Source organism: Pipistrellus kuhlii, unplaced genomic scaffold, assembly GCF_014108245.1.
Source record: "Pipistrellus kuhlii isolate mPipKuh1 unplaced genomic scaffold, mPipKuh1.p scaffold_m20_p_22, whole genome shotgun sequence".
In the NCBI taxonomy this organism is placed as follows: Eukaryota; Metazoa; Chordata; class Mammalia; order Chiroptera; family Vespertilionidae; genus Pipistrellus; species Pipistrellus kuhlii.
In genome coordinates this window covers 3,225,797-3,240,090 of record NW_023425521.1, presented here as the reverse complement: position 1 = coordinate 3,240,090, position 14,294 = coordinate 3,225,797, and the positions used below count along the sequence as shown (strand labels likewise).

General features: G+C 38.3%; 1 protein-coding gene and 1 pseudogene across 9 annotated transcripts in view; one reads left to right on the top strand and one right to left on the bottom strand.

The window, feature by feature from the left end:
* Positions 1 to 2,152: 2,152 nt before the first annotated feature.
* The window catches only part of TAF15 (TATA-box binding protein associated factor 15), a 35,539-nt gene continuing 23,397 nt past the window's right edge, over positions 2,153 to 14,294 (bottom strand). For 2 of the 9 annotated variants that reach the window (XM_036450906.1, XM_036450912.2), the window contains 10 exons: positions 13,137 to 13,171; positions 12,495 to 12,527; positions 10,971 to 11,080; positions 8,281 to 8,410; positions 5,227 to 5,319; positions 4,478 to 4,559; positions 4,273 to 4,361; positions 4,030 to 4,155; positions 3,660 to 3,983; positions 2,153 to 2,479 (listed from right to left, as the gene is read on the bottom strand). In XM_036450906.1, coding sequence (XP_036306799.1) covers positions 2,325 to 2,479; positions 3,660 to 3,983; positions 4,030 to 4,155; positions 4,273 to 4,361; positions 4,478 to 4,559; positions 5,227 to 5,319; positions 8,281 to 8,410; positions 10,971 to 11,080; positions 12,495 to 12,527; positions 13,137 to 13,171 — 1,177 coding nt within the window. In that variant the 3' untranslated portion in view covers positions 2,153 to 2,324. Of the gene's footprint in view, positions 2,480 to 3,659; positions 4,156 to 4,272; positions 4,362 to 4,477; positions 4,560 to 5,226; positions 5,320 to 8,280; positions 8,411 to 10,970; positions 11,081 to 12,494; positions 12,528 to 13,136; positions 13,172 to 14,294 lie in introns of all 9 variants that reach the window. The other 7 variants (XM_036450910.1, XM_036450913.1, XM_045586163.1 and 4 more) reach the window with 7 other exon arrangements.
* LOC118726385 lies at positions 6,543 to 7,310 on the top strand (annotated as a pseudogene).

Sequence of the window (14,294 nt, the reverse complement as noted above, 5' to 3'; positions counted from 1 at the left end):
TACATCATTACAGTATCACTTGGCTACTGTATGAAAAAGTCGATTTTAGAGGGGCAAGACTGGGGGGACCTAATAATAGGCAACTCCAATTGTCCAAAAAAGAAATGACTAGTTCATACTAGGATTGTAACCAAGACTATAAAGATGGTTTCAGGATATATTCTGAAGGTACAATTAAAAGGGACTGCAGGTACAGAATGAATGAGAGAAAGCAAGTATAAGCTCTAAAGTTTTTTACCTGATCTGATCTAGGTGGACAGTGAGGACATTTACTGAGATGGAAAAGACTAGAAAGAAAAGAACTTGGAGAGGAAGATCAAAAGTTTTGTTCAATTCTTAAGGAGTTGCCAAGAAAAATCAAATTTATTTAGTAGAGAGGTCAAGTGGGAAGCTGGGTATAAACCAGAGTTAAGGGGAGAGGACAGGACTGAAGACATAAATTTGGTAGTCATTGCTGTATTGGGATATTTAAAGCAATAATATGAGTTTGCCCAGAATAAGAGTGTCAATAAAAGAGAGCAGAGATCAGAACTTCCAACATGTAAAAACCAAGTAGAGAAGTTTAGCAAAACAAATGCCAGTATGGAACAGTATCAGGGAAGTGTAGTTTTCTGAGCTGCAGGTTTGCATATCCAGAGGTCTACTGGATGTCTCTACTTCTAATTTTGAGTGCCCCAAACGCAACATACCTAAAAAAATTCATTCCCACCTTGTTCCCACATCTGTTCCTTACTGTTTCTATTTCAATAAATACCTATCCAATTGCCCATGCCAGTAACCTAACTCCTCCTTCCCATTTCTGACATGTAGCCAGATCCTATCTAATTCCCCTCATTATTTCTCAAATTTAGTTATGTCCTCCTCTTTCAGTCAATATCTGAGCTCAGACCAGTGTTTCTCACTGGCTTACCATTGTCTCCTGTTCAGCTTCTTCACTTTCAGCCATTATTGTCTTTCAGTAGATACCTCAGGTTAGGACACTCCCCTGGTTAAAATCTTTTGATTCCCTATTTTAAGGTAGGAGGAAACTGAAATGCAAGGACCTTATGTAAGGTGACCTGACATCCCAATTTTTATCTACTTGTCCCGCGTCCCAAGGCGTTTTAAAAAAGTTCTGATTTTTTGAGATTCTTTTTAAATCTTTTGGACTTTTTTAAACCACGAGACATGGGACAAACTGTTAAAAATCGGGACTCTCCCCCCAAAAACAGGACGTCTGATCACCTTAATTGTGGTAAAGCTTGTTTACCTCTCCAGTCTTATCTTTTGCAAGCCTATCTTTGAACTCCTCCCTCACAATGCACTACTTATACTTCTCAAGCCAGCATCTATTCCTCAATCTCTTCATTTCTCTAATCCCATGGTCAGCAAACTGAGGCTCGAGAGCCACATGCGGCTTTTTGGCCCCTTGTGTGTGGCTTTTCCACAAAATACCACTGCTCTAATCTGTTTGTTGATGCTATTAATTTTCTGCTGGGAATACCATTTCCTCAACCCAGCCTCATTACTTGGCCAATTCCTACTCTTCCCTCAAGACTCACCAAACCTTCCTGATCCCATGACTGAATTAAGTGTCCTTCAAATCAGCCCTCAAAAGCATCTTGCATTTATTCTTACTGGAGCACTTATCTGTATATTGTGTTTGCTTTTTGTGCACATATCGAGATCTGATATAGTGCCTGTCCCAGGTTCTTGGTAAGGGTAGAAGAAATAGTTTTTAATGAATACCAAATAACACACCCTCTACACTATTGAATTGTTACTCTTCTTACCTAGCCCTTCGACCTCCATATTCCCAGCATCTAGAACATTGCCCTAAATCAGTGGTTCTAAATTATAAACTGGAATTCTCAAAATCACCTGGTGAGCTTGACATAAAGGAGCTAACTCCTTCCCCACATCCCCACCAAGTTCTGATCCAACAAACCTGAGATGAGGCTTAGGTAATCTAATTTTGACAACTCCCTCAGGTAATTCTGATGTACAGTCATTCTTTAGAAATTGCTATTCTAAACAGAGTAGACGCTCAATAAATACTGTTGAAAGTAACATTTTAATTTAATGAAGTAGGATCATTTCCTAATTCTTCAGGGTTAGAATCTGCTGTAACTGAATCCTGAGTGTGACAGAATGATGCACTAATATACAAAAATCCACAAAACAAGAAGCCTTTATTGCAGTATTATAAAACACTTTCCATTTTGGCAATATTTTACAACGCACTTAGCTTCAAGGGTTGGGAAGGAGAAAGTTGGAAACTAAAGGAGAAAATTCCAACATTACTAAAAGAAAAACTGTCCCAGCCCTCCCACCCAAATAAAATTCTAAATGTCACTTAATTTCACTACCCAAGAATAGGCCACCAGGAAAGCAGCAGGCAAAACTCTGGCAATTTCACTATGGATCATGTCAGAGACAAAGGAACATTCAAAACAGTCATCAGTATGGTCGGTTGCGCTGATCATTTCTGTAGTCATTTCTAGGAATGAAAAATAAAGAGCCAGATTAAATTCTAATTTTCTACCAAAGGAACACATCAAATACCTCTTCAGGGTGCTGGTGACTGGTATCAGCTTGACAATTTCTGCAAGGTTAACACCATGCCTGATTTATCTACTTCTAGAGGATGCGTAATAAATCTCAGCTTTAAGATCCTAAAAGCAGCTTTACTATCACCAACTTATTAAAATTTTCCACCTAAAATAAGGACTCCAAACCACTGTGGTATTTTCAGGAGGCCAGTGGAAACATCCTACTGTGAGGATTAAAACGAACAAACAAATTTTAAAAACCATACTTATTTTACAAAAGAATAAACTATTTCACAATTTTAACTCTTATCTTTGCCTATTCTGTATATACAGACACTTTTATAGGATTTGCCACACAGAAGTATTCAATAGATGTTAATTACTAATAGTAAACAATTACACAATACTTACTATGGGTCAGCAACTGTTATAACAGTTAATCTAAATCCATGAAGGAAGTATTATTAGCCCCACTGTACACATCAGAGTACTGATGCTCCACAGGGTTAAGTAACTCGCCTAAAGACACATAGGTAGAAAGTGGTGAAGACAAGACTTAAACCCAAGCAGTCTGTCTCTAAACTCTGTGCTCTTAAACCACATGCTATACAAAGTCTCACTACCTATATTCCCTCTGGCATACAAATGCTTATAATAACTAAAAGTTATTTAATATCACTGGTCATTCCTTTTTTTCTACCTCTACACCATTCATTGTGCAGTATGCAACACACTCCCAGCAGTGCCAACAGTGATTTTCATCTGGAAAAGGTATTACCAGAATTGCCAGAAAAACAACTGTAGACTATATATAGCACCACGTGATTTGAAAAAGCATACCCCCACCACTGAGATTAAGAATTCCTAATTTACAGTTTCAAAATAACACTCAATCTCACCTTTAGACACGGGAATGAATAATAAACACATACATATACAAATATAGGAAATTATGAGTAAGAATTTCCAAAACAATAAATTTTAGAAACTGCTAAAGAGGGAACTAAATATCTTCTCCATCCTTACTGGCAGAATTGTCAATGGGAAATTCAAGCGCCAAAACACTGGACAATAAAAGAACCTTAAAAATCTAGGAGCAGTGAGGTAAAACTATGTTCTAATACTCACCTGCCTCCCATTTTGCCTCCATAGCCACCTCGGTCTCCTCCATAGCTGCCACCACTCCGATCTCCACCATAGCCACCGCCGCCTCCGTAGCCCCCCCCACTTCGGTCTCCACCGTAGCTGCCTCGGTCCCCACCGTAGCCGCCTCGGTCCCCACCGTAGCCGCCTCGGTCCCCTCCGTAGCCGCCTCGGTCCCCGCCGTAGCCACCTCGGTCCCCGCCGTAGCCGCCTCGGTTTCCTCCATAGCCGCCTCGGTCTCCTCCGTAGCCACCTCCTCTGTCCCCACCATAACCATCCCCACTTCTATCTCCACCATAGCCACCCCCACTTCTGTCTCCTCCATAGCCACCCCCACCTCTGTCTCCTCCATAGCCACCCCCACCTCTGTCTCCTCCATAGCCACCCCCACTTCTGTCTCCACCATAGCCACCTCGGTCTCCACCTCTGCCCCCACGACCTCTATAGCCCCTCTCTCCACCGTAGCCTCTTCCCCGGAAATCTGCAAGGTAGAAATAGAAACCAGTAAGCTCCAAAATAATGTAAGGCTTCCTTAGTGCTAGTCAGAAGACAAACACCATGTAGATGCTAATAAGGCGGACCCAAAGAGCTAACCTACCTCCTCCTGAGGGACGAGAATCCTCTGGTCTGGGTTCATTGCACTGATTGCAGGAGTTCCTTCGAGCGAAGTTCATATTTCCACATGACCTGAGAAGAAAGGAAAATAAAAGGTTCAATAGCTTCCAATGGATTCAGAACCCCCACTTGCAGCTTCCAACCTCAAGCCTAACTTCTACTCCTACCGAAGTAAATGGAATACTTACGGATTAGGGCAAACCCAGTCCCCACTTTTGGGGTCTCCAGCTCTCCCCTGAAAGCCTCCACGGCCTCTATACCCTCCACGGCCTGAGGAATATAGGGGAGGAAGAGAGAAATCAGCAGCAGACCTTAACTAAGCAGAGAAAAGCACAGATGGAAGAACTAACAGCAAGTGCCTACCAAGAAGTGGACAGCCCCACACCCTGTGGTAAGCCTCCATGATTCTTTAATTTGGGGCTTTATGTAGTAAGCACAGGCTATGTGAGAAAGACCACAGGCACACTTTATAGTGTCAATAATGCACTTAAAAACTTTCCTGTAATACCCTCCTTAGTTTGAGAATCTCAGTAATAAAGGTTAAGTGAAAAGACATATTCCAAATTTAAGGAATTAGACCCAACAGAAATAACAAGCTAGCAGTAACTTTATCAGGGAACTTACAAACTGGTCAAATTAAGTACCTAATTAAGTGTCATTTAAATGACTGCCTCCTGATTTCAGGGTTAATAACAAACTGCTATACAGCTTTCCAAAGGGATATTTACAACCTTCTCCCACTATTCTCTTAGGTACTATATGACATCTTATTTACTTAATCTCCTATTTAGTATCCACTCTCACCTTAAAACAGAAGGAAAAAGACCAAGAGAGAGAAAGAGGTGTAGCAAGTTCTCACAATAGGGACAAGCATACACTCAAATTCAAACCCTTTGTACAATACAATATTCAGGCCAGTAAGCAACAAGTATCTTACCTCGCCGCCCACCTCCACTTCCACCTCCCCTCATAAATTCAGGTCTTCTAGTAGCAAAGGACACTTTAATGATGTTGCCATGAAATTCTTTTCCTAAGAAGAAAATGGTTTTGAAGAAATGCTACTCCACATATGCATTTCTCAACAACTGTAAACTGTCTTGGGTAATTTCAATTTCAGAGGAATAAGTAACATGTCCTCACAGAAATTCAAACACACTAGTGTTCCCAAACAGTCAAGATAACACTGCTAAGACATGACATAATCTATTTAATAGAGCAGATCTTTCACTGGGAGTCATTTATTACTAGCAAAAAATAAAATAAAAACTTATTTTTACATGAACAATGTGTATAGTTTGCTACTGTTTGTTTTTTAAAAGGAATGTGTGTGTGCATATATACACATGCCTAAGTGTGCACACATAGTTATATATGTACACATATGCTTGTATATTCACTGCCTATTTTAGTTCAGTCTCAATAGGGACGAGAGACCACTGATGGGGGAAGGGGTAGTCAAAGGTAGAAAGGAAACTAATTTTTTACTATATGAAAGTATAATAATACCTTTAAAAATAATGTGTGCATATATGCTTACTTAAATACATGTACTATATACAAATTCTGCTTCTGTAGGCCTTAGAGATAGAAGTTTATCTTTACTTTATATTAAATAAGAGAATTGACATATAAAGAAAAGATGCCCAAAGATTCATGAAATAGCTTTAAATCCAAGAGCCTTGGCTCCCTGAACAAAGCCCTAATCACTTTCCACAATGTCAGATGGTATGACATGCACTTTGACATAGGAAGCAATTCAAGGATGTCTTTTTTTTTTTTTTAATCTATTTTATTGATTTTTAACAGAGAGAAAGGGAGAGAGAGAGAGAGAAACGTCGACGAGAGAGAAACATCGACCAGCTGCCTCTTGCACACCCCCTACCGGGGATGTGCCCACAACCAAGGTACATGCCCTTGACCGGAATTGAACCTGGGACCTTTCAGTCCGCAGACCGACGCTCTACCACTGAGCCAAACCGGCTTCGGCCAAGGATCAGTCTTTTTAAAGCTGTTAAAAGACTTGGTAAGAGATGAACTATAGACATACAATTTAAGAGGCTCATAGACCTTGTGGGCAAATGGCACAATAATTTTTAAACATATCATGAGCAAAAGAAATTGCTTTATGATTCACAGAAACTGTAAAAAAAAAAAGTCAAAAGCAGAAGTGAGGGAAAACGGACCCAACCTTCAAGAGCAAGGTGTTGGCTGGGTGGCCTGATGGAGTAGTATAAAAACAAAGAATATGGAGGTAAGAAGACACAGGGTATCACAATCTCATCTTGAAAGAAGTAAAGTAAAATTATGTTTTGAAAAACAGGGGAATCTATAACATGAGGAAATGACTAGGTTAAAACGTTAAGTGAAAAAAACATGAAGCAGAGAGGGCACACTGAGTGGTTGTGTGGCTGCATCTCAGAGATCAGAGCACTGGCAGCATGGCTGGCCAACTGACTGAAGAGCAGACTGCAGAATTCAAGGAAGCTTTTTCACAATTTGACACAACGTGATGGAACTATAACAAAGAAACTGAGAACTGTAATGAGGCCTCCTGGGCAGAATCTCACAGAAATAGAGTTACAGGACATGATTAATGAAGTGGATGCTGATGGTAATGGCACAACTGACTTCCCAGAATTTCTGACAATGATGGCAAGAAAAATAAAAGACACAGACGGTGAAGGAGAAATTAGAGAGGAATTCCATGTGTTTGATATAGAGGACACTTGCTATATTGATGCAGCAGAACTTTGTCATGTGATGACAAACCTTGGAGAGAAGTTAGCAGTTAAAGTTGATGAAATGATGATCAAGGGAGCAGCGATTGATAGTGATGGTCAAGTAAACCATGAAGAGTTTGTACAAATGATGACAGCAAAGCGAAGGCATTATACAGAATGTGAATTTCTTGTACAAAACTGTTTGTCTTATAACTTATCTGGAAAAGCTTTTCCCTACTGTCAAAAAAAATATGCATGTATAGTAATTAGGACTTCATTTCTCCATGGTTTCTTCCCTTAATTTACTATCATTGTCCTGAAACCTTATTTTAGAAAATTGATTAAGGGCTTACTCTGGATATGTCTAAGACCTTCTGCATATCTAAACTTAGATGGAGTTGGCCAAATGAGACATCTGGATTATGCCTTTTTTATAAAATGTATTTTTATTGATTTCAGAGAGAAAGGGAAAGGGAGTGACACAGAAACATTAATGATGAAAATCATTAATCGGCTGCCTCCTGCACACCCACTACGGGGGGTGGGGAAGATTGAGCCTGCAACCTGGGCATGTATCCTTGACTGAAACTGAACCCAGGACCCTACAGTCCCCAGGCCAACACTCTATCCACTGAGCCAAACCTGCTAGAGCATTATGCCTTTTTAAAAGTAGTTTTCTTTAGCCCTAACCGGTTTGGCTCAGTGGTTAGAGCGTCAGCTTGCGGACTCAAGGGTCCCAGGTTTTTTGTTTTTCTATTTTTTTTTTTTTTTTTGGGGGGGGGGGGGGAGTGTGTAAAGTTTTTTAATTGGAAAACAAATCTACAAATTGGAACGGATTTGAGGCAAATTGTGCTGTAATCAAATTTTAAGCGGCTAAACAAAGTTTAAAAAGTAAGTAATGAAATAAAGTGTTTCTGGTACAGGATCAGCAGTGCAAAAAATATAAAGTATAATAAACACTTTATTAATAATAAAGAAAATATTCTATCCCATTCCTCCTTGGGGGTGTGCAGGAGGCAGCCAATCAATGATTCTCTCATCACTGATGTATAGTGTGTGTGTGTGTGTGTGTGTGTGTGTATATATATATATATATATATATATTTCCCTTCCTCTCTGAAATCAATAAAAATATATTGATTTTTTTAAAAATATATTGATTTTTTTAAAAAAGTGAACAGAAAAATAACCACTGTCTACCAGAACATATTTTGACTTCAACACTAGGAAACATCCAAATGGCATGTTGAAATTATATGAATAAGATATACCATCAAACCAGTCAATGGCTGCCTTAGCTGAAGGAGGGTCATCAAATGACACTGTCGCCTCCCCTTTTGACTTCCCTGTGTCCTTGTCTGTGTACAGATTTATCATTGGTTTTCCAGTCTTCTTATTTGTCTGAGGAACAAACAAGTTGGTGTTAATATTTTAAGAAAAAAATGATCAGCAACCATATCATTTATTATTTTTAAGGAATTCATATACCTCACTCTTCAGATTCAGATATAAGACTAAAGCTTACAAAATACTATGTACCTTTTATAAAAATAAAGTTATCTCTAGTTGTAAAAAAGAAAATACTCTAAGACACATTAAGTGAAAACCAAACTAAAAATAATACATAGCATAATGTTTTATCTATGTAGAATTCCCTCAAGCCCCGCCCAAAAAATAGTAAATATTGCTTCTTGTAAAACAAATTAAAAAGACCAGGAAAGCCCTAATTGGTTTGGCTCAGTGGATAGAGCATCGGCCTGCAGAATGAAGGGTCCCAGGTTCGATTCCAGTCAAGGGCATGTGCCTTGGTTGCGGGCACACCTCCAGAAGAGGGTGTGCAGGAGGCAGCTGATTGATGTTTCTCTCTCATGGATGTTACTAACTATCCCTCTCCCTTCTCTGTAAAAAAAAAAAAAAAAAATCAATTAAAAAAAATATATATATATTAAAAATAATAATTTTTTAAAAAGACCAGGAAGAATGTTCACTAAGCAAACCAATACATTATCACTAAGATTACAAACAGATTTGGCTAGGATGGGAGTGGAAGACAAAGCGGAATTTTTACTTAATCAGAATTGTGAATTTTTTACATATTTCATGTGTAATTAATTCCTTCAGAAGTTTTAACTTCCAAAGAAGAGGGGAAAATAGCAAGTTATCCCACAGACACCAAAACAAGACAACTGCCAACTGATTGCAAGCAAATGCTATAATCTACTAACACTGCTCTAAAGGATGCTTTCTACTTGAGAGATGAAAATATTTGCATGAAACAAACAGCATACAACAAACTGAAGTAAACAATAAAGTTATAAAATAAAGCATTATACATTGGGCTAATATACAATATATCACAAACATAAAATAGCGAAGTAAAAATGCTATCTAAAGGGGTAATATACAAATTGTCCATCACTCCAACACATAAGATGGCTGCCCCCTTGTGGACACAAGATGTCCAGCAAGGGAAGGCAGTTGTGGACGATCAGGCCAGCAAGGGAGGGCAGTTTGGAGGAACCAGGCCTGTAGGGGAGGGCAGTTTGGGAGGTACCAGGCCTGCAGGGGAGAGCAGTTGGGGAAGGCCAGGCCTGCAGGAGAGGGCAGTTGGGAAGAACCAGGCCTGCAAGGGAGGGAAGTTAGGGGAGATCATTCCACAGGAGAGGGCAGTTAGGGTTGGCTGGGTCAGCAGAGGAGGGCAATTGGGGTCAAGGGAGGGCAGTTAGGGGTGACCAGGCCTGCATGAGAGGGCAGTTAGGGGCAAACAGGCAGGGAAAGGAGCAGTTTGGCGTCGATCAGGCTGGCAAGGGAGTGGTTAGGGGGTGATCAGGCTGGCAAAAAGTAGTAGTTACAGGCAATCAGGCAGGCAAGTGGTTGGGAGCCAGCAGTCCTAGATTGTGTTCGGGCCTATACGGGCAGTCAGACATTACTCGAGGGTCCCAGATTGGAGAGGATGCAGACTGGGCTAACGGACACATACCTCCCCCACACCAGGCCTCTAGTGTTTTATAACAACTCGAGTTTGCATTTATTTGTATTTCAGAATCTATAAAATGTTCTCACAATCTCATTTGGTTCTCACAATTTTAGGTGCTAGTCAGACTGTTTATATATATATATTTTTAAAATATGTTTTTATTGATTTTAGAGAGGGAGGGAGAAAGATAGAGAGATAGAAACATTGATGAGAGTGGAACACCATCAATCTGCTGCCTCCTGAATGTCCCCTACTGGGTTAAAGCCCACAATCTGGGCTTGTGCACAGGGAATCACGCCAGTGCTCTCTCTCTCTCTCTCTTTTTTTATAGTTTGATTTTTTTTTTTTCTTTTTACAAACCCTTGTGTCTAGGGCTGACTTTCAATAGATCGCAGCGAGGGAGCTGCTCTGCTGCATACAAAACCCCTACCCAGAAGCAGGTCGTCTACAAGTGGTTTAGCCAGCATACCAGTGATCTCTTGATGCTCAACCACTCAGGCACACCTGCTGGGCCAGAGACTATTTTTAGAGCCATAATATTAAAAGCTAAAGCTGTGAAAGGCTGTGGAAAGGTAAACACAAGCAAGGAATAAAATCTTAATGTATTTAGCAAATGCCTGCAGACAATAGTGAGCATATACATCAATGAGTTTTTAAGAGACAAGGCTATTGCTGGCCCTGGCCCTGGCCCTGGCCCTGGCCCTGCGAAGTTAGCTCAATTGGTTAGAGCATCATCTATTACACCAAGGTTTTGGGTTTAATCCCTAGTTGGGGTATACATAAGAATCAACCATTTATCGTAAATAAATGGAACAACAAAGTGATATTTCTCTCTCCCCCCCTTTCTCTCTAAAATAAATAAATAAAAATTTTATTAAAAAAGAGAGCCAAGCTTAGAGTATAGGCTTATTATGTAATCTATGTATCTTAACCAGAATATGTTAATGACTGAGATTTTTAACATAAGCCATACTTCTCACTCACCTTGATAATTCCTATCTGTTTAAAGAACTCCCCCACTTGATCTGTAGACACACCCTCCCCAAGTCCTTGCACAAAGATTGTGTTGTTATCTGTATTATCAGATTCTGAATCTAAGAGGGGAAAAAATTATGGTTAATTTTACATAGTCCTTGGTTTTACTATATCCTGCTTAGTAAATAGAACAATAATTTACTATCCAATATTCAACTGTTTCTCTGACCAAAAGGAAAAAGGATCAATGTAAAAAAAAAACACACAAAGCAACAACAACAACAACAAAAACCTTATATAAAACATGCAAAGTGGTCACAATCATTATTTGATCAATTCTTACAACTAAACTTACGGTAAAGTGGATCAAGTCCACACTATGTAAAAATACGTAAGACCAATTAAGAGAGATCTTACAAATCTGACTCTTTAGGTTCAGATACAGGACTAATGCTCATGAAGAGATAAAGAAAATTTATAAATTTGCACTCCTTTCTTTGAAGAGCTTTAATTTTTTATGGCTAATCAATACTTTTAAGGATCTCTAGTGGAAAAGTCCCCAAATCTAGCACTTTGGACCTCCAAGCAAAGTAGGCACAATTGGTGGTTTCCCCATCCACTGCAAAAAACTTTGTATATACCAGAGGGTAGGGGCACCTTGACACACACCTTACCTTACATGCACACTTTTGGATTAGTACAACAAAGTAAAAAAGATGTAAAAAATTCAGTCCATCAAGGGATAATTCAGAAATTGCCATCCATATAGAATACTTTGGCATCTTAATAAAAACAAAAGTTCTGATTTCAATATATATTAAAATTTTTTGTCTCAAAGATTTTAAATCTCTAAATCATAACTTTCAGGCCTGGTCAGGCAGCTCAGTTAGTTAGAGCATCATCCCAATATGCCAGGGTATAGGTTCAATCTCCAGCTGGGGCACATACAGAAACAACCAATGAATGCATAAATAAGTGGAACAACAAATCAATGTTTCTCTCTCTAAAAATCAACCAATAAATATAATTTAAATCATAACTTTCAAAAGGTTCCATGTAGCCTTGAATTTCATTTAAAAATAAAAGCCCACATGAAATTAGTGACTCATGCCCAGAGTAAGACAATTCTCTCATGTGTGAATTCAGGTTTCTTAGGCCCACTAAGGAGACTACCAACCCAATGTTATAGTTTCATAAGCAAAGCTTTCCTACTTCTAATGATACCAATCCTCTCAAATCTGATTTGTTGTGATTAAAGACAGAATACTAATTAGCAGTATAAAATCAAATATTTCTTCACAGAAGAAAAAGCGGAACATAAGAAAGCATAAACATAATTGTTGCAGCAAACTTTCCAATCTCTCTAAATTTTCCTTTCTGGTAGGTCTTATAAAATAAAGCACCCTAGTTCTGGCAGGACTATCAGATTAAATCTTTCTCCTGCACTAACTCTCCAAACACACCTTTCCCTTGAAAAAAGTAGAAAATTAACATTCTCTTAAAGGCAAAGTTATAAACTACCATAAACCTTACCAGCATCTGGTCTGGGTCCATAATCCCTGTGACCTAAGAAAAAGAAAAAAAAAGAAAAGAAAAGCTATTTAAGACAACTCATTAGAAACTATTATAAAACAGAAATAATAACCAAGGCATGGAAAGTCAATACTTCCAAAATCCTTGAAACAAGTCAACCATCACAGATTTATAAAGTAAATATATAAATTAAGTTTTATTAAAAGTTTAAGAAATCAAGATGAATTGTCAAAATGTCCCAAACAACACCTGCAACTTTGGCATTATGCTAATATCACTTTTGTTAAGCTCTGGTTGTGAAGGCTGATTAAAAACCCTAGTAATTTAAAAGCTCCATGTCAGCTACCTTTACTTAAAAAATGTACTGTTCAAAATCCAGTGAAGGTCTTTTCATTGGTCACCATAGATTCTTTCATGCAAATTCACTGTGTCGAAATCCATTGGACTGAGATCAACTTTGGCTTTTTAATGTTTTCTTTGATATATATACATGTATATATGGAGAATCTAGTTTTTAAAGCACACAACACACACCAGCCTCAACCGAGTAAGATAGGGCTTAGACTGCATCTGCGAGATATTGGTGGCTTTTAGATTTATATAGCATTTCCACGGAAACATTTTGGGATACTCAGCACTTACCACCAAAATTTTTGAAGCCACCGCGGTCACCACCACTGCAGAGGAAAAATTGAAGAAATGATTTCTTCCTTAAGTCTCTAATGTGCTGAGCCCTGGGCTCAATCTACACTTAACTGTCACAAGTAGAGCACCTAGGAAAACAGTAGCACCTCTAACTTTCCAGTAAATTCCGCTTCATAAACTTCAAAATGTTGTTTTTATCTAAGTGTTTTCCCAATTATCTATTTCCACAAGCGTGTCTTTTCAAGTGTATTACAAAACATATCTATAATATACTTATTTAAAGTCTTCCCAACCCAAGCCAAAGGGATACTATTCAAATCATAACTTAAAGCTGAAAGCACAGCATGAAGAATGTCAGAGAAACAATCTTTCCAAGGAGATAAAATATAGAAGAACAACATAAAACAAGGTTAAGATTTTGATAGCAGAATAGGAGAGATAACTTTAGTGTATTTTATTCTAATACAAAATAGGTTTTATGAGATGAAGAAAAAGGGGAAGATAGTTACAGTAATATTCTAAAAACTATGGATGGTGTCAGATGGATATGAGATTTATCAGAATGATCATTTAGTAAGTTATATAATGTCTAATCACTGAGGTGTATACCTGAAACTAATATAATACTGTATATCAACTGTTAATTAAAAAATAAAAAATGATTTAAAAAATAAGTATGGTACAAATATACATGAAAATAAGCCTGAGTGAAAGCAGTCTTAAAATTGCAAATCAGTCTAAAAACTGATAAAATGAGCATAAGAAAAGGTTTAACTTAAAATTGCCACTTATTCCATACCCACTATACTGTACTGGGATCTGTGCACAGCAGAGCTACTGAGGTTCATGTTATTGAATGTTCTGTACACCATTTGGTAGAGTGTATTAGACAGAAAGCAATACACCCCAATACTGTAACTTCCCATAAGAAAATAACTTATTTGGCAAATTTCCACTGTCAGATAAGTCAATGGTCCTTTATGTGCACAGCTTTATGTAAGAATCTAAGATCTGTCTTATCAAGAAACTTTAAACATCCATACACTGAAAGCTTGTTTCTCTTGAATGAATTAAGTAATCTTCTAAGATTCAAGTGCTGAAATGGAAATCAAACACAAAGTTTTTAGATGGTAATACCTAATCTTCTATTACTAC